Here is a 19,145-nt window from a genome sequence, read left to right as displayed (position 1 = left end):
CGAAATGACAATTTGGCGCTTGGTCAAGTCATGCATAACACCATCCAATTAAAGGTACAACAATAAGCGCTACAAGAGCGGGAAAACATTATTGGTTCACATCCAGCAATGTGTTTTCCAGGTTGTGCAGGGAAAAAACAACTGAGGCTAGTGTAATAAACAATCAACACTTCATTGTTTGCTCGCAAAGCAACGCCAATAACATACCCCTTCTTAAAAACTGGTTGAAGTGCTTCACTTTGATTAAATAGAAAATTACACAATGATTACACATCATTTATTGGGTGTTGCGTTTCTTGTGCAGTTCAGTGTAGTTGAAAATGTAGTAAGTTTCAGACCAATTGTGCGTACGGGAGTGAACGCTGGGTGCACTCAGATATATTATTCACAAGTTAGAAGTAACAGACAAGAAAGTAGTGAGAATGATCACGGGTACAAACAAGTGGGAACAATGGCACAAAAGTACTCGTAATGAAGAAATATGGGCTAAATTAGGAATGAACTCAATTGATGAAGCTGTACGAATAAACTGGCTTCGGTGGTGGGGTCATGCGAGGCAAATGGACAGAAACCTAGCAAAATAATGGACTCTGTCATGGAGGGTAAGAGAAGTGAAGGGAGACCAAGAGAACGATAGTTACACTCAGTTTATAATGATTTAAAAGTAAGAGATATGGCAATAAACGAGGCCACCGAGCTACAGCCTGTCCCAGCGAACTTGGAAGACAAAGTGAACACGAGCAGCTGTCTCGCTCTACTGCCGCAAACATGTGCATGGAACGCTACTAACATTTGTGAAAAATAATAAATAAATAAACAAACAAACAAACAAACAAACATTGCTTATAGTAAATAAAATAACGAAAATCTAACTGAACATAACATATCAGCATAACTGGCTTAACGATTAGTCACTGTCTACGACAAAGCGTTCCATCATATCCTCTGCAAGGTCATCGAGTTTCCGCATGTTGACTTCCTCAGCATTGATGACATGTTGGTCACAGGACTTCCACCGATCTGGCGTGACATTCTGCAGCCCTTAAAACAACTGCACCCTAACGGCATCAATTGTAAACTTAACGTTATTTTGTGCCACGTGACCTTTAATCTGGCTCCACGCATGTTCTACAAGATTTAAGGAACAATGATAGGATGGCAATCACAGAACTTTTCTTCCAGATTCTATAGCGGCCCTACCTATGCAGTACTCATTACAAGCAACACCAATGCACGCTGGAATTAAAGGCAAAAGCTCTAATTTTATGCTGTTTACTTCATAGTGATTTCCTTTCATTTTAGCCATTTTTAATGTTTGCCTTAGTCCTAGATTTATTGGGTAATCTCTCAACCTTAAGGGAAGGATAAGGGGCATTATCTAACACTATCACAGCATTATTCTCGAGTTTAGGTAGAACATCTTTAAACCACTTTTCAAACACATTACTGTCCATCTCCTCGTGATAATCCTTTGTGGAAACAGTAGCAGTCCTCCATCAATGAACGCATTTTCACTTCCAATGTGAAGAACAATGAATCTCTTTTCCCTTTCTGGAGGGATTTTTTAAACCACTCCTCAAGAAACACCTGCTTACCAGACTTATTGAGGTCCTTCCACACTTTTGACGTAGTGTGTCCTGCACTTGTCAAGATAGTAAATAGGCCTAGAATTTGCACAAAATTTTATTTTCCACAAATACTTGCACCTCCACAACACTATTTCATCCTCAATTAATGCCCACTGGCGATTTCGTACAACGAATGTAAAATTCACGTGCAGAGTTGAGCGAAATAAATTAGGCAAATTATTCAGTAAATTTCATTCCTACAATATTTTCTTTATGAATACCATCTGTTGTAAAATTGTCATACTTCTCAGTCAACTGTTTCTCTTTTCTCTTTTCACCACCTTCCCACTAGTCTTTACCTCACTCCTTGCATGATAGTATATACTCTAGAACAGTGGTATTCAACCTTTTTGGTTGACGTACCCTCAAAATCGAATTATTTTACCATCATAACCCCGAAGTACGAGTATATTGTGATTATACCAGAAATACCAAATTATTGTTGCTGGATGCCAAATAATATTAACTAAAATAATAATTTTCTTCTTCCATACCTTATCCCGCTTACTCAGAGTCCCTGCACGTACTGAGGCAGGAAATAGTTTTGTCCAGGGATTTAAGGTCGCATGCCCTCCCTGACACCATGGGATTTTCAACTGAAAATCCTACCCCAGAAACACCAGGAATCAAAACAAGTTCACCAAGATGAAGGCAAGCAGCTAAGCCACTACACCACCCTGTTCCCAAATAATAAGAATAATGTATTGTATATAATAGTCGCTGGGCAAAGGAAACCTCATAACTCCTTCGGAGTAAAGTTTACAGAAGAAGCCCAAAACTGAGCGGTCAGCAATGGCCGGGAACTGTTCCTGGCATTTTCATTGCTTAATGATTGCCCAATTATTCGACCATCGGAGACTTCTGCTCCCTTCTCAGGCAATGCAGCAAACCTGCACAAGGCAGATGGAGAAACGTGGTTTATTCGTGAGTGGAATTACAAGGTTTTCATTGCCCAGCAACGATATATGTACAAGGATAATTCTTAACGCAACAATTACTACTGTACTACATACACTGCTATGGAAGAAAAATTGAAGTGAATGAGTGGATTTTAAAACAAACAATTAAAAAATGATCAATGGATCAATGAGTGTATGTATGTATCAATGGAATGTACATGAGCAAGTTTACATACCTAGTCCATGGGAGGTACAAACTGACACATATTTTAGAATGAATAGTTTGGAAAGGGAACTCTGTATTGGTAGACCAAAACACTAAATCTAAACAAGACTTTTAAAATGATCTGGCTCAACTCTTTCCTGAACTGCTCACTGGAAACAGAAATTACGATCATTTTGCGTACCCCTTGAGACGACCCCGCGTACCCCTAATGGTATGCGTACCGCACTTTGACTACCACTGCTCTACAACACAAGCCTCAATATTTTCACAGGAACACAAATAACACACAGTACTCACAATATCTTGACACGGAATGTCTCACTCACCATTGCATGTTACGTGACATGGATCATATTAGCCCGGAGCTCTTCCGGCTGCAGGGCCGCGCTCCTAACGTTTGCAGATATTGTAACAAGTATACTGTACATTTAAGTCAGGGCCTCTCAGGGTGCATGCGTCTGGTGCATGCACTGTGCACGGTGCAAAAGACGACTTCGCTTGGTTGCCAAGAGTGCAGACCCCCACTCCTCGATTTAGAGCAATAGCGCTGTCTCTCTCTTTCCCCACACCTGTCTCGCTCGCTCTCCCTGTCTCCCTCTTCCTCACTTGCTCCGTAGTGCTCCAAATCCGAGCCGAGTTGAGCCGAGTTTAGCCGAGTAGCAAAGAGACGAAGCGTTGTTCCGAGCCGACCCGAGTGGAACCGATGCGCAATGCACGGAGATCTTGCACCTCGATTTGCACACGTGAGATTTTGGGCGTTTGAGAGGCCCTGATTTAAGCAAACCTAGCACAACCAGATAACTCAAGAATACAGTAATAAGTTTATGCTTATTATTTCTATTCAATAATAAGTACTAAGAAGAAAACAATTCGTCTAATTTCTGATTTGTGCAGTATGAAATTCATACATAGCCAACCTTCCCTCTCACTCCTTCCTATGCTCTTTCTCCCTTCAGTACGTTTAACCCGTCTCACAAGTATGCTGGGATAGACTGTACTTACAAATAGGCAGATTGTGGAGGTGTTTAGTAAATGTACAGAGGCTTGCAGACTGAATGCTGAAAGGTATAATTATCTATAATATATAGGTAGGTAGGTAGGTAGGTAGGTACCCCTAAACTTAAATGCAGAGTTTAAAGAATACCTGTTAAACCATTATCCTGTGATATCATAACAAACAAACAAACAAACAAACAAACAAACAAACAAACACACACACACTGAGTTGAACTTACACTCCACCTTTGTATACCTATTCTGAGATAATAATGAAATATGAGGCAAAAATTGAAGTGTACAGACAAAATTATAATTTTATTTATAGAGAATTCTAGAACTAAGAACAATCCTTTGTACCTTGATTCAAGTGGGGTTTCAAAGAGGTTAAAATTGTCTGTGCAAGAACCCTTATTATTGGAGGCACTGTACAACCAAAATTATCTGTCAGGTTGGCTGGCATGAGAAAGATAATAATAATAATAATAATAATAATAATAATAATAATAATAATAATAATAATAATAATAATAATAATAATAATAATAATAATAATAATAATAATGTTATTTGTTTTACGTCCCACCAACTACTTTTACGGTCTTCGGAGACGCCGAGGTGCCGGAATTTAGTCCCACAGGAGTTCTTTTTACGTGCCAGTAAATCTACCGACACAAGGCTGTCGTATTTGAGCACCTTCAAATACCACAGGACTGAGCCAGGATCGAACCTGCCAAGTTGGGGTTAGAAGGCCAGCGCCTTATCCGTCTGAGCCACTCAGCCCGGCCGCATGAGAAAGAAATCTACAATATCTCTATTCATATATTTATGGTTATGTTTATGTTTATCTTACAGAACATGTGCATATAACCTATTAAAATACTTTAAACACAATCTACCTTGATGTAAACGCCTACTTCTTTGGTAGGATCCCAGAGGAACTCAACAGTGTTCAGCAACTGTGGATCTTGAACAACATCAAGCAAACCATACGAGAGAGGTACATCAACCTCTACAATGCGGTCCCCTGGTCTTGATGCCTGCCAAGCAGCCATTTGTTCACGCTCCATGTATTGCAAGCGACGTTCGTGAAAGCAGATACGGATAGCGCTCTGGAATTATACCACAGAACATATTTTATCATGGTTGCATGTTATCATTCACATAGATACTCAGACACAACAGCTGAGGGAGGAGTCAGTTCATATAAAGGCAACAAAGTTCACCAATTAGCTTAGTCCTAAAGTATGTTAAAATACTCAATTGCTGTGAAAACAGAAGTAACAAAATGAACATGGATAGCATACTAGTATGAGATATGACAAAAAAAAAAAAAAATTTAGAGAGAAGTATAAATTTTTTAAGTTTTCTGTAAAGTGGAATCACTGGATTATCATCACCTAGAAGCTGTGGGATGTCCTTCCAAATTCTGGTAAAATCAATCATTGATCTGCATTTAGGGCTGTCATCCACGTGGCAGATTCCCTATCAATTGTTTACCTATTTATTAAAAGATTTCAAAGAACTTGGAAATTTATTGTACATTTTCTTTGATAAATTATTCCAATCCCTTATTCCTCTCCCTATCAAAGAATATTTGTCCCAATTTTTCCTTTTGAATTCCCATTTTTCACATTATGATCTTTCCTTCCTTTAAAAGCTCCACTCAAGCTTACCCATCTACTAATGTCATTCCACACCATCACTCCACTGACAGCTTGTAATATAGTGCTTAGTTGAGCAGCTTATCTCCTTACTCCCAAGTCTTCCCAGCCCAAAGTTGGGAACATTTTTGTAACACTATTCTTTTGTCAGAAATCATCCAATACAAATTTGCTGCTTTTCTTTGATCTTTTCCAGTTCTCACATCAAGTAATCTAGGTGTTGGTCCCATACACTGGAACCAGGCTCTAATTAGGGTATTACCAGAGACTTATATGCCCTCTCCTTTACATTCCTACTACAATACCTTAATACCCTCAACCATATGAGAGATCTGTAACTTTATTTACAACCTTTAAATATGATTACCCCAATGAAGATCTGTCCTAGGTACTTAATGTGATCCCCATGATCACTCCATCATCACAGTAACTAAAACTGAGAGGACTGTTGCTCTTGGTGAAGCTTACATCCTGACTTTTCATCCAGTTCATACCATTATCTGTTCTCCATTTCAGAGCACTGTCGAGGACTTTTTGTAGTATCTCACAATCCTGTAACTTATTTATTACAGCCAGCAGAAAAACATACAACACTTCTCTACCTTGAGAATCTTCCCCCGGTAAGCTGACAGTTCCCCCAACTTCTTCAGCTTGATTTCATAGGACTGTCCCTGGTTCAGGTAGGTCAGAGTCTCTTCATTAACCTTGGTAGCAATGGACGTGGCTGCAGCCAGTACGTATTGAAATCTGCACAGTCATCAGATCTGATCGTTAACATCACAAAAGTTGTAAAATACAAGGGATTAAAATACAGGCTTCGCTCGTGCATTGCCCACGACATGAGAAACAAGAATAATCTTTGAGTGTTAGCATGATCATTAAAGTAAGCAGCAACTTACCTCTACTCCCTACCAACTCATTAACATTGACTCAATTCTGCACGTATCAGAATTGGAAAAGGTTGTAAAATGAGTTAACAATAACGTTAAACTGGGGAAATTTTTAACTGATTACGTTATTCTATATTTATATTTAATGATGAAAATGGAGTAAAGTAAATGAAATTGTCTTTTTGATATGACATGTTTCTTCCTCACTTTTACCTTTCATCTATCATTGATTGTCTCTAAGATTGTACAAAAATGAATTCAAAAATGAAATCAGGAATAGTTATCTCACAAATATCTCAGGTTATGTCCAATGATACAGAAGTCCAAACCAAACAAGTAGCTGTGCGGTTTGGGTCATGTAGCTATCAGCTTGAATTCAGGAGATAGTGGGATCGAACCTCACTGGCAGCAGCCCTGAAGATGGTTTTCCATGATTTCCAATTTTCACACCAGGCAAATACCGTGGCTGCACCTTAATTAAGACTACAGTTAATTCCTTCCCACTCCTAGCCCTTTACTATCCCATCATTGCTATAAGACCTATATGTGTCGGTACAATGTAAAACAAATTAGAAAAAGAAAGAACAGAAGTAAATTACCTCTCGAAAACATATAAATGTATTCATAATTCTAGGAAAATGGGACAATGGTTACTTGTCTAACCAATTCTTCTACTTTGCCCTGGCTGTATCACTCAGCATCAGCTCTTCTGATCCACAGAGAGTACGGTTTCCCTCTACTTCTGCATCTGGGCAACAGGGATGTCCTTCCTTCTTAAGGTGGTTTTAGCTGCTCATGACCATATTGCTCTTGGGGATCCGTCTGTCGCACAAAAAACGTCAGTGATTGCTACTTCATCTAGCCAACACTGGTGTGATGTTCAACACTGTTGTCGATTGTGGCATCAGTGGTAATGGCAGAGCCAAGATAATTGAAGCTGTCACTCATCATCCAGTGGTTCACCAGCTAGGAATACAGTGTTGTGCAGGACAAACAACTCTGGCTCTGTAAAATTGAAGAACATTTATTCTGTCTTCTTACAGGTGACCCTAAGTTCGTTTCTCTCCAGCAATGCTCTCCTCTACTCCAAAGCTGCCTCAACTTCTTCATGCACTTCACTGACCAGAATGATATCATCTGCATATAGCAAGATCCATGGTAGTTCTGGCATAAGCGGTTCTGTCAATTAGTTAATAATAATGTTAAACAGAATTGGACTCAGTGCAGATTCTTAATATATACCTACTTGAACAGGAAAACTTTCAGACACACCTGAACTAGTTTTCATTTTGGTAGAGGGATGAACATATATCTCTTGAATCAGCCCCGCATACTTTTCCAGGATGTTTTGGTGTCCAAATGCCACCCAGGCGATCTCTCGGGGAACATGGTCAAAGGCTGTCTCCAGGTCGATGAACACCATGTAAAGTTCCTTATGTAGTACATAGTGTTTCTCTAACAAAGATTTGTCTCAATGGCAAGTTACCAAATTTTGAGGGTGCGTGAAGTGAACTAACCTATGGGATATTTAAAAAAAACACCAGACAGACACTATTCATTGGATTAAATTAACTGATGTGTCATTAGGATAATTGTGGCCAGATAATAAATGTTATAAAATATTTGTAGGGAAAGAATTGAATCCTACTTAAAGTAGTCTCAATATTCTTGCGGTTACACATAAACTTAGTTTTGAATCACATGATGATGATGATGATGATGATGATGACAAACAGTAGCTTGACTTATTGCTGCCTGATTGCTCTTCTTCCCTTTCCTCAGAACATAAAACTTGTCTTGAAAACAATGAATGATAAGTGAACTCAAATTAGTTATTCAACTTGTAAAATAATGTGCTCTTCAATAACTTCAGACAAAAAGTCTTAATAAATTTATCTTCAAGAAGTTGGAGCTCTTTATTTTCTCAAGCCAACCCAAGCACAATGCAGGAAAGCAGCATATTTCAGTCACATCTTCTGAAATTCGAAACACCGCCAGATACAACTGATCAATAAAAGACGAGATAAAAGGGAAATATAGACAAGAGCTGAATTTATCCTGGGTGCGGAACCCCTGACAGTGGTCCGATATCCACGATCAACTCTGATATGGAAAACACAAAATAGGAAAAATTACCCCATAATGATTGTCAGCCTTCTGTGAGGAGATGGTACAAGAATAAGAAAAGTTACTAATGTTGTTCAAGAGGTTGGAGCTCAAGTTCTTCTTCTTATTCTTATTCTTCTTCTTCTTCTTCTTCTTCTTCTTCTTCTTCTTCTTCTTCTTCTTCTTCTAATGAAAGGCATTGTCTTACTCTTTTTCCCTTACTATCATTAACACAATATAAAAGATGTATCTGCTGGGATCAAAGTCAGAGGTAAGAGAGAAGGGAATCATATCATGATCATACGAAAACGTCCAAATATCTGATTACTTTCTGGAATGGTAACTGATTCTTTTGAGTATAACACAAATGTCACAGTTGTGACATAATGGTCTGGGCAATACACGAGCACCTTATGGCACATACAGCTTACCTGCAGTCAATGTTATCTTGTTGGCCATCAGAAGGCAAGGATGAAGATACAGGAGAACTCACTGACGAGTTGTTTTGGCTCAGGACAGTGGACAGACTGCCAGTAGTAGATCCCACCATAGCCTGACTACCTGTATGTGGAGAAAGAGAGGAACTTTACATGTAACACCATTTTAAATATCTCTTTCTGTTGCTCTCTCTGCCCACATTGTGTTTACCTTTCCTAGTTTTACTGAATGGTTGTACACTTCTCTGTTCCCTTAGAATAAAACATATATTCATTACCAGCCCATATGGAACAAAAATACAAGCCAATTTATGTCACTTTCCTGGGTATTTGACAGAGGAAAGGGAATAGTCATTTGATTAAACTAGAATTATTAGAATTATTATTTGATGACTGTGTGTACAGATATTTTTTCATCTAATTCTATATAATTATTTAATAAATTTGTCACTGTGAAGGAAAAGCTTTGTAACATCAAAACTTGATGCGAAGAGGTGGCTGCAGGAGAAACCTGAATCTGAAAGTTGGATGACGCATAGGAAAGCAGATCACAGAATTAAGAAAAGATAGCAGCAGCAGGCATTCAATGCTGTTGCTGCTGTCTGTCAGTACACACTACACAGATGTAATAGGAACAGTGACTCTAATGTGACATGAATCGGATCACTGTATCGATTCATTAATGTGAACGGAATCAAATGAATTGATTTAGTGAAATGAATCTAATATCCTATTACTAGTCAGCATGACCAGATTGAGGTGGTTTGGGCATGTAATGAGGATGGAGCCAACAAGGACAGCTTATGTTAACTTGGAAAAACATGTGGAAGGAAAATGGATGGTGGGAAGACCAAGAACCCACTGGATGGATATCATAAAGAGGGACACTGCAGATCGGGGAAGGACATTGGAGGACGCCATTAACAAGAGAATGTACTCAATAAAACAGAGTGGAAGAGGCTCTCCAACAGTACTCAGGAAACTGGAACTGTAAAATGATGATGATGACAACAGGTGAAAGAGAATAAAATACAACAGTAAACATAAACAGCTACATGTAATACTGGAGCAGCAATTACAAGTTACTACAGTGCATCTCTATCTTAAAAGACAGTATACGTTAAATGGGGCCCACTGATGCCAGCTTTATTGCACATACAAAATAGTGCAAGGCCAGGCACATGATGTGACAAAACTCTATACAGGCATGTTTTTAGTGAGAAACCTCAAAATTTCTGATTTATTTGTTAGTTACATGTAATTATACGTCATCCCTTACAAATCGAATGATGGTACAATTATTTAGGTATGATATGGTATCAACTTCGTTCTCTATTATAAGCTAGAGTCACTCTATAGACCTTCAACATCATTGCAGCAGATGATCACAATATGCTACTACAGATGAGTAAATTGCCCAGAGAACATCTGAATGATTTATATGAGGTAGAATATATATCAGCAGATATAGTTGGGATGGACAGTATGGAACACTCAATCGATTTTATAATAACAGACCGAGAATGGGAAAGATAAGTCATGAATACGAAGATAATCCCCAGTGAAAGTATGGAGGATGATCACAGATTATTAATTGTGGAATTAAAACAAGTAAAAATCCCTAAAATTGTATTGAAGAAACCAAAGATCAGGATTTGGGAATTGGAGGAGGAGGATAAAACAACGGCATTCCAAGACTGTATAAAAAGGAAGTTGCCTAACACGGAAATACAAAGTGAAGAAGAAGAGTGGGGACAATTTAAGACAGACATTCGTGGAAGCTGCATTTGTGGTATGTGGAAAAACAAAGGCAAAGGTTAAGGGAAAGGAGACACGGTGGTGGACAGACAAAATAAAAAAAGAAAGAAAAGAAAGGAACAAGGTTAAGAAAGAAATGGATAAAGAAAAGCAATATTCCTTGTTATATATGTAGGCCTATGCCTTATCTGTTAAATGAAACTTAAAGCTGCCAAGCTGTGATTGTAAAGGGCAGTCCCTCCTTGAGCCACTAGCTCACTGGGATATTCTATAATAAATAAATAAATAAAATAAATAAATAAATAAATAAATAAATAAATAAAAACGTATCAGGGGGATGAGTATATAGATAGAAAAGTTACATGTGGAATACAAAAGATTGAAACTACAAGGAAAGAGCAGTATGAAGGAAGAAAAGGAGAAGTGTTGGGGAGAGTTTACTAACAAAATTGGGCAAGATAGTCGAGGAAATCAGAAACTATTATACATAGTAATAAAATCAAAAAGAATAAATCAAGAAAAAATCAAGGCATTAGAGAGAGAAGATGGATCGATAGTGCATGACGAAAAGGATCTTCAGAACGTGATCGCAAAGTATTTTCAAAAACTTTATAAGGAGGATGACTGCTCGGAAGAAGAAGGAGATAAGAAAATGGAAACAATAGATGGAGAAAAAGAAGAGAACCCAATAACATGGCAGGAAGCATTGGACTACAGTGGCTATACCGAGCCCTCACTGCTATATGGAAGGATAAAAGGATACCTGAAGATTGGCGATAAGGAAGCATTGTACCGTTGTTCAAAAATGGAAATAGGAAGAAATGTGAAAATTATAGAGGTATAACCCTATTATCACATGGGCTAAAAATAATGGAGAAAGTCATAGACAAAAGACAGGGATATAATAGAAACACAGTTAGAGGAAAAACAATATGGCTTTAGACCAAAAAGATCAATAAGAGACTTGATATTTACAGTGCAAATGATAATGGAAAAACATTTGGAAAGGAACAAGGAAATCATCTTCGTATTTTTGGATTTGGAAAAAGCTTATGACACAGTTAAGAGAAAACATGTATGGGAATGCCTACTGAAAAGGAATGTACCAAAATCATTAATTAACAAGATAAAAATGTTGTATCATGAGAGTAAAAGCAGTGTACAAGTGGGGAGTGGTGACAAACATTTTATACAAAAAAAGGTCTCAAGCAAGGAAGTGCACTGTCACCATTATTGTTTATTATATTGATGGATGAAATCATAAAACGTGTAAAACAGAGTATCTGTAGAAATGAAGTGAATGCTTTGGTATTTGCAGATGGTGTGGTGATTTGGGGAAAGGGAGAAAAGGAAGTACAAAGGAGACTGGACGTTTGGAATGAAAATCTGAAGGAATGATAATTAGTGAAAAGAAAACTGTAGTAATGCACTGTGGAAAAGAGAAAAAGAGAAGCCAAGTGAACATAGACGGAGAACAGTTAGAGAATGTAGAACAGTTTACATATCTGGGTAGCATTATTAATGGAAGTAATGAAATCAACTCTGAATTAATAACAGACTAAGTAAAGGTACAGCATTTTATTGTCAAGGCAGAGAGCTTTTATGAGATGACAAAGTACCCAAGAGAACGAAATTAACATTATATAAACATTATTTCATACCAATTGTAACATACGGACTAGAAATGTTGGTAACTAATAAAAGACAAGATAGTAAGATCCAAGCAGTAGAAATGAAATTTTTAAGAACATCGGTTAAAAATACAAAAAGAGAATTCAAAATATTAAAATCAGAGAAGAGCTAAATATTAAATATAGAACTGTTAGTACAGAAGATTCAGAAAGCAAGGCTGAGATGGTCCCGACATGTAAAAAGAATGGGAAGGGAACAGGTAGCAAGAAGGGAATTGGAAAGAGAAGTCAAGTAAAAGAGACCAAGTTGGAAGACAGAGAAGAAGGTGGATGGATCATATTTGGAAGGACGTTAGAGAAGCTGGATTGGATCTGGTGGAAGTAATGGAGCAGGAAAAATAGAAGGACAGAAAGGAGTGGAGGCGGCTTGTTGACCACACCCAGGCAACTGGAGTGGGACACTGATGATGATGATGATGATGGTAAAGTTCAAAGCATGCATTAAAATTGAATGGCACATTATTTGTTCTTTGCCTGTTAAACCAAGCAAAGCTTTCTCAATGTCATCACTTTGGTAACAAAGCAAGAGTAAAAAAGGACAAAGCTAACTGCTGGGCATGTGAGTACGAGTGAAAAAAAAAAAAAGTGAAAGGCAAATGCTATATCAACTTCATTCTCTATTGTAAGCTAGAGACACTCTATAGACCTTCATCATCATTGCAGCAAATGATCACAGTATGCTACAGATGAGTATATTGCCTAGAGAACATCTGAATGATTTACATGAGGTAGAAAAATTGAAACGCTCCAAGAAGGGTGTATCATATCATAAGGAAGAGCTATTGCTTTATCCAGTGGAAAGAAAGAGCGCTACAAGCCAAGAGGAAACAAGGAACATCGACACAAGATATTGGTAACAACAGTCAACGGGGGATACCCTATACAGTAGTGTTATTGATATAAGGACAAGGTAGAAGAACATTTATTCTGAAAATCAGCTAATCTGAAAATATAGTGGACTTGTCATACGCAGAAGTCTTGACTGATATTGAAGGACAGATGGATGGACTGTAACTACCAAATGCCTCTATAATGAAGCAATACTTTGTATAGTTGTATACATGGAATCTTACTGATACAGCAACAGTGATTTATGCCGATAATCGAAAATTACAACACCCCTTATCTCATTCTAGTAATTCCCTTGTGTTGATTGCCAGTTTAAACATACCCTTGATTTGCAGCATCTAATGAGGTTCGGATAGCTAAAGGAGTAAGTTACAAGGCAGTATGCCTCAATTACTCGGATGCAATTTTTCTTTACTCCTCCCCTTTCACTTTTAACCTAGATATAACCTTTCTTCATAAGTTATTGTTTGTGTACCAGAATTTACTTCAAACCAATACGAAACTGGCTCATCAAGGGGCTGGTGTGGCCAGCCAATATTAAAGCAGGTTCTAACAAAATTAGATGAGAAAAAGCACTATTGGAAACTCAATGCACTGGTACAATTCCATGCTCTGGACTGTATCAGTTCCAAGGCACCACTGACTCCAAATTCAGGAGCAGGAACAACAAAGCCAAACTGACCCTGCTTGGGTGTTGATAAAACTGTTGAAAAGTAAGGATCAGTCTGTTTATTCTTGTAGAAAATTCTGAGAATATACTCAGCAGTGTGTTAACATCCATCACAGCTGATCGGCTAAAGACTGTGCTGGAAGAAGAAGAGTCTCCTCTACATAGTATGGCAATGCATATATCGATTGTCTATGGCAGAGATATAACCAATGTATAACTGCTGTATAAGGTTCCTTTTTCTACGTAAGTGCAACAAAAGTTAATTACACTACTTACCTGAGGTGTCAAGCTGGTGGCGCTGAGCCTGAGTGGTGGTTGATACTCCATTCCCAGAGAATGCACTGTTGCTGTGCTGCTGTAGTAGCTGGTGGAGCTGGGAGGCCACACCAGTGTTGGAGTCTGCCTCTCCCACCCCTGATGTTGGAGACTGCTGAGGCAACCTGACCAAAAACAATCCTCGTAAATAACATTGGAGAGAAGGGAAGCCAACTAAATACCCAACCTAGGGGAAATTTTGTTACTACATGCACAGGTAATTACAGGAACTTCAAGTGCTTTGTTTAGAGCAAACAATGCATCCGGAGGTATTCATTTAGACTGTAGACTTTGAATTGGAAATGTTAGTGCTGTCTGATGGAATGAATGCATATCTTTTATGCCCCTCTACAAATATCTTTACTGTGCTCTTTGGGGGTTACATATACTATATACATCTGCAAGTTGGATGTTTTATTCTATTAACAGAGCATAGTGTTGGATTGGATAAAGAGGTTTGTTGGCATGAGTGAATTAGCTAAGCACACTGTCCCCTGAACAGGACAATAACTTCATCAAAATACCTGTGACATGTTCTGTGTGTTAAAGTTGTGACTTCCCCTTTCGGAGAACAATCATTGAACGAGAAATGCAACCATGCAAGCTAAGGGCGCCAATCTTTAAGTTGATGACTTAAAGATAAAAATTTATAATCAAGCTTGGACGGACTCTTATCACAGGGGTGGGGTGACAGTGCACTAATCATTAAGCAGGAGAATTAGAAATCAAAAGGCTAATTAAGGCAGATTGATTAAAGTGAACTATGAAAATACTATTTATTATCTTGAATATAAATGACGACGGTTTAACGAGAACTGAATTTAAAATAGGAAATGAATTTAACAAAAAGTTGAATGACTCTACTTCGCGAAAACTTGCAATATTTTTAACTCGCTTGCTCACCATGTAGTCTTGTTCTGCTGGTCCTTGGAAAACTTCCATCCTTGTAGCTGGAACATCACCGGTCGTCTTTGAGATATCTTCATCTGCAGCTAAGTACCATTCCTGCCTTGCAAATTGCAACAACCACTAATTGGATGATGGCTTCGACACTAACACTCCCTATTATGCTCTATCCCATATATTGGAGATGAGCCCTAAGTCATAGTTAGAAAAACCTCCTTGGGTTATGTGGAGAGGATACCCAATTAATAATCCTTCCAACTTTACTGAAAATGTGCCCTGAAGTTTCATTTCTATCTAGTTTAATACTACCTATTGTCTTAGACTGGTACAAACCGGTCTAGTAGCCGAGCTGTACGTACTTCCTGATGAGAGTGGCTATACACCCCTCATTCAGAAATTCCTAAGTACCACATCGTGGTAACAAAGTAATTAATGTAGAAGTGATAAACTATCATACTAGTCCACTATGGTACAACAACCATAAGACAAGTTCACAGACCTACAGCGATATACAAGATCGTAGAATCAAGAAGAAGAATAATAACGATGAATGCAGAAGACGAAGAATCAAGAAGAATCAAGCCAAGAGCTCCAACACGCCCTTTTATAACCTTCTCTGGCGCTAATTACAGGTCGCTACACGTGGTCCAATCAGTTGACACGTCTCTCCCCACTCCAGATATTAGAGTTGATGGGTCTTAACCATGATATCAACTGTTCTTCTATTAGCCCTTTCACTCAGTATCCATGGCAACATGACGCTCCTTTGAAAATATAGGCGGTGATCAGTTTGAATTATTCTGGTCGAAATACGGTAGCTGTCGTTATAACGCTTGAACACGTGCTCGCTTTTCCCAGAATTTGATGTCTAAATTTGTCCTTCCTTCTTCCTCGGTGATGTGGCAAGATAGAGGAAATCTACTGCAAGTTCAATTTAAACGAATGTCGCAAGAATCTACATGAATATTAGGATATTCAGCCCTCGTTTACAAGTCGTAGTTACAAAGTAATGAAATGATAGTGAGCAAATGATTAAACATGAATTATAATAAAATTACATACCAAGATAAATATCATGACGTTAAATTCCTGAATTAATTACACATAATAAAATTAACATAATTACACTGTGACGTCTGGAACGTTACAAAGTATAAATGTAGAAACGAAGTTATGGGGAGTGTTTGCCATTGAAAGTGCACCCCCCCCCCCCCCTGCTGCACACACTCTTTCCTTTTGGCATTGTAAGTGCTTAAAAAGTGATGAAAATGACAAAGAGATCCGAGCCATTCTCAAAACATTATATTCCGGATACTGATGTGCTGCCAATCACCCCACAACTATACTTTCTTGACGGAGTGAAGTATGAACAGAACAAAAATACTATAGGATAATCAGCACATTAAAATGTTGAAGTGGAAAGACTCTTTAAACGATCACTTCCAGTTTTACACAAGGAAGTGGTTCTACTACTGAATACTGCTTCCACCAAGGTGCTTCACAGAGATGCCCCACTTCATCCACCACCAAGCTTGGTCATTACTTTCTTCAATTCAGACAGCAAATGACTTAACATTTTTCTGAGTTGTTATAAAACTTACACTATTTGTTGAATGCCTTATGTTTTTTCCTACCAGGCGAGTTGGCTGTGCAGTTAGGAGCCGCAGCTGTGAGCTTGCATCTGGGAGATAGTGGGTTTGAACCCCACTGTCGGCAGCCCTGAAGATGGTTTGCCATGGCTTCACATTTTCACACCAAGCAAATGCTGGGGCTATACCTTAATTAAGGCCACGGCTGCTTCCTTCCCACTCCCAGCCATTTCCTATCCCATCGTCACCATAAGACCTATCTGTGTCTGTGATATGTAAAGCAACTAGCAAAAGAAAAAGTTTTTTCCTTTCCTATATTCTTTACTTCCCTCTGACACAGTCAGGTCTTATGGCAATGATGGGATAGGAAAAGGCTGGGAAGGAAAGACTTGAAAGAAAGTGATCATTATCTTAAGGTACAGCCACAGTATTTGCTTGGTGTGAAAATGGGAAACCAGAGAAAACCAGGGCTGCCAACAGTGGAGTTCAAAGCCACTGTCTACCAAATGCAAGTTGGCAGCTATGTGAACCAAACCACATAGACACTCACTCGGTGTCTGTCTTACAATGGCCTGTCACTGTTTATCCTACTGTGTGCTTTCCACATGGCTTGATTTGTAAACTGCTTATTCCTTTCCCTAATTTAATATAAGCTGCTGTACCATCAGACACTTGCTGTTTGTCTAGCAAATATTTTCAAAATACTAAAGAAACTGAACTTCACACTTAGTGGTTTTACTCACGGTAAAAGCTCAAGGGGAGAACAGCAATGTGAACACACAGTTTCTATCTGTTACTGAAGTCAGTAGATGAATTAGCTAAGAATATTAATAAAAGTCTGCTTCTTACACTCACAATAGGTTATATTAAAAACACATTTCAAACCAGGAACTGCTAAAAGCCCACAAGCTTCTGGTTATACTGACTGAGTAATATCAATGGCAATGAAAAAGTTCCTTGTCCTTCAGTGCTTTCATGTTTATCTTTGTCTCCTTTTCTGTAGCTGCTTCTTCCCAGGTAGCAGTAACACTGTACCAGTAATTACCATACTATATTCTCCCCTCCCCAATTTTCTCCAATACAGATGTCTTGAAAATATGGTCATCATGAAATTTGCCATTATTCAATCACTCAATTAATATAAAAATGTATTTACGATTACTTATATAGCCTACTTCAAACCTGCAATATTAAAAAAAGCAAAAAAAACATGATAAGATAAATTTGATGCAAAGAAACAAATTTCATGAAAATAACATTTGCATGCACTAATGAGACTGGGAATTTAAAAGTAGCAAAATATCCACAGCATAATAGAACATAATCTCTACCACCAAACTCTGCATGCAAAAGGTGCAAGGGTCGTGAAGGGAATGAGACAAGAAAACACCCTTTATAGTTTTAAGCAGTGTGATGGTACATATCACACTCCCACACAGGATTATTATTATTATTATTATTATTATTATTATTATTATTATTATTATTATTATTATTATTATTATTATTATTATTAGTTTATTAAGGTATAAATATCTGAAACTGGAAGATATTAGTAATTTGTTTTTTACAGGCAGTTGAGAAACACACGGCTATTTCCAGGTTTTGAAAAACATCCAAGGGAAACTTTAGCGAGTCATGCGGAGAGTCCAGCCTGACACGTGCATTTCCTGATCTCGGGTGTGGTTGGAATATAGCCATGTGTTACCATGGCACAGTATATCTCTCACTCATGATTGGACAGACAGGCCGGCAGGAACTTGGATATCAAAAAGATGGTAGGGGGGAGAAATCTGAGATACTTTTGGAGAACACGATCGAGGAAGATTACTACGATGAATCTGCAAAATAACGGTGAACATTAACAAGTGTATTTTTGATTATGGATGAACAGAGCAGTGTTATTTGCTTGTTAATACTTTTACAACTCTTGTTCTAAGGTACTGATCTTAATATTCATATCTTATGGTAACTTACATTAATCTATGGCCCAGTTTCAAGGCATAGACTAACAGAAGAGGTACAGTATCCAAGTGTTATATCATGTGTTGATGGTGATAGCCGGCAACTAGTGTTGATACACAGAAACAGTGAAGGGCAATTATCTAAATATATTCTTTGCAACTGTTGGTTATCGGGCTCACTACAAATGGCAGTGAGACCTCATTGTTGTACTCTTTTCCTTTCTATTCTAGGATTTTTTAATATACTACCTGATGTACCCGTGCTTCGCTACGGAATTCTAAATTTTATACAGAATTCTAGGTTAGGTAGTGTAAACATTGTGAGCAAGATTGTATTAAGTTGCATAGCTCTTAACGTTGCCCTAGAAGCATGACGGGCATGTCACCAATGTCTTTTCTCATATGAAGACTGGGCTGAGTAATTTTCATTGTAATGGTAGGCCAGCTTGCCTACTGTCAGTCACAATCAGGTTGGGGAGTTTTCATTGTAATGGCAGACACTCACTCTCCGCCTGCCTTTATAGATTCTCAGAAAGACTCTCTTACTGGTTTTCCCA

General features: G+C 38.2%; 1 protein-coding gene across 1 annotated transcript in view; it reads right to left on the bottom strand.

The window, feature by feature from the left end:
• The window catches only part of LOC136873928 (transcription factor CP2), a 524,699-nt gene that overhangs the window by 177,413 nt on the left and 328,141 nt on the right, over nucleotides 1-19,145 (bottom strand). Inside the window, exons 6-9 of the mRNA XM_067147290.2 lie at nucleotides 14,091-14,254; nucleotides 8,841-8,970; nucleotides 6,016-6,160; nucleotides 4,649-4,861 (exon numbers count right to left, since the gene is read on the bottom strand). Of these exons, the coding sequence (XP_067003391.2) occupies nucleotides 4,649-4,861; nucleotides 6,016-6,160; nucleotides 8,841-8,970; nucleotides 14,091-14,254 (652 nt within the window). The remainder of the gene's footprint in view (nucleotides 1-4,648; nucleotides 4,862-6,015; nucleotides 6,161-8,840; nucleotides 8,971-14,090; nucleotides 14,255-19,145) is intronic.

Source organism: Anabrus simplex, chromosome 5 (assembly GCF_040414725.1).
Source record: "Anabrus simplex isolate iqAnaSimp1 chromosome 5, ASM4041472v1, whole genome shotgun sequence".
NCBI classification, from domain to species: domain Eukaryota; kingdom Metazoa; phylum Arthropoda; class Insecta; order Orthoptera; family Tettigoniidae; genus Anabrus; species Anabrus simplex.
This window is presented reverse-complemented; position numbering and strand designations above follow the sequence as displayed.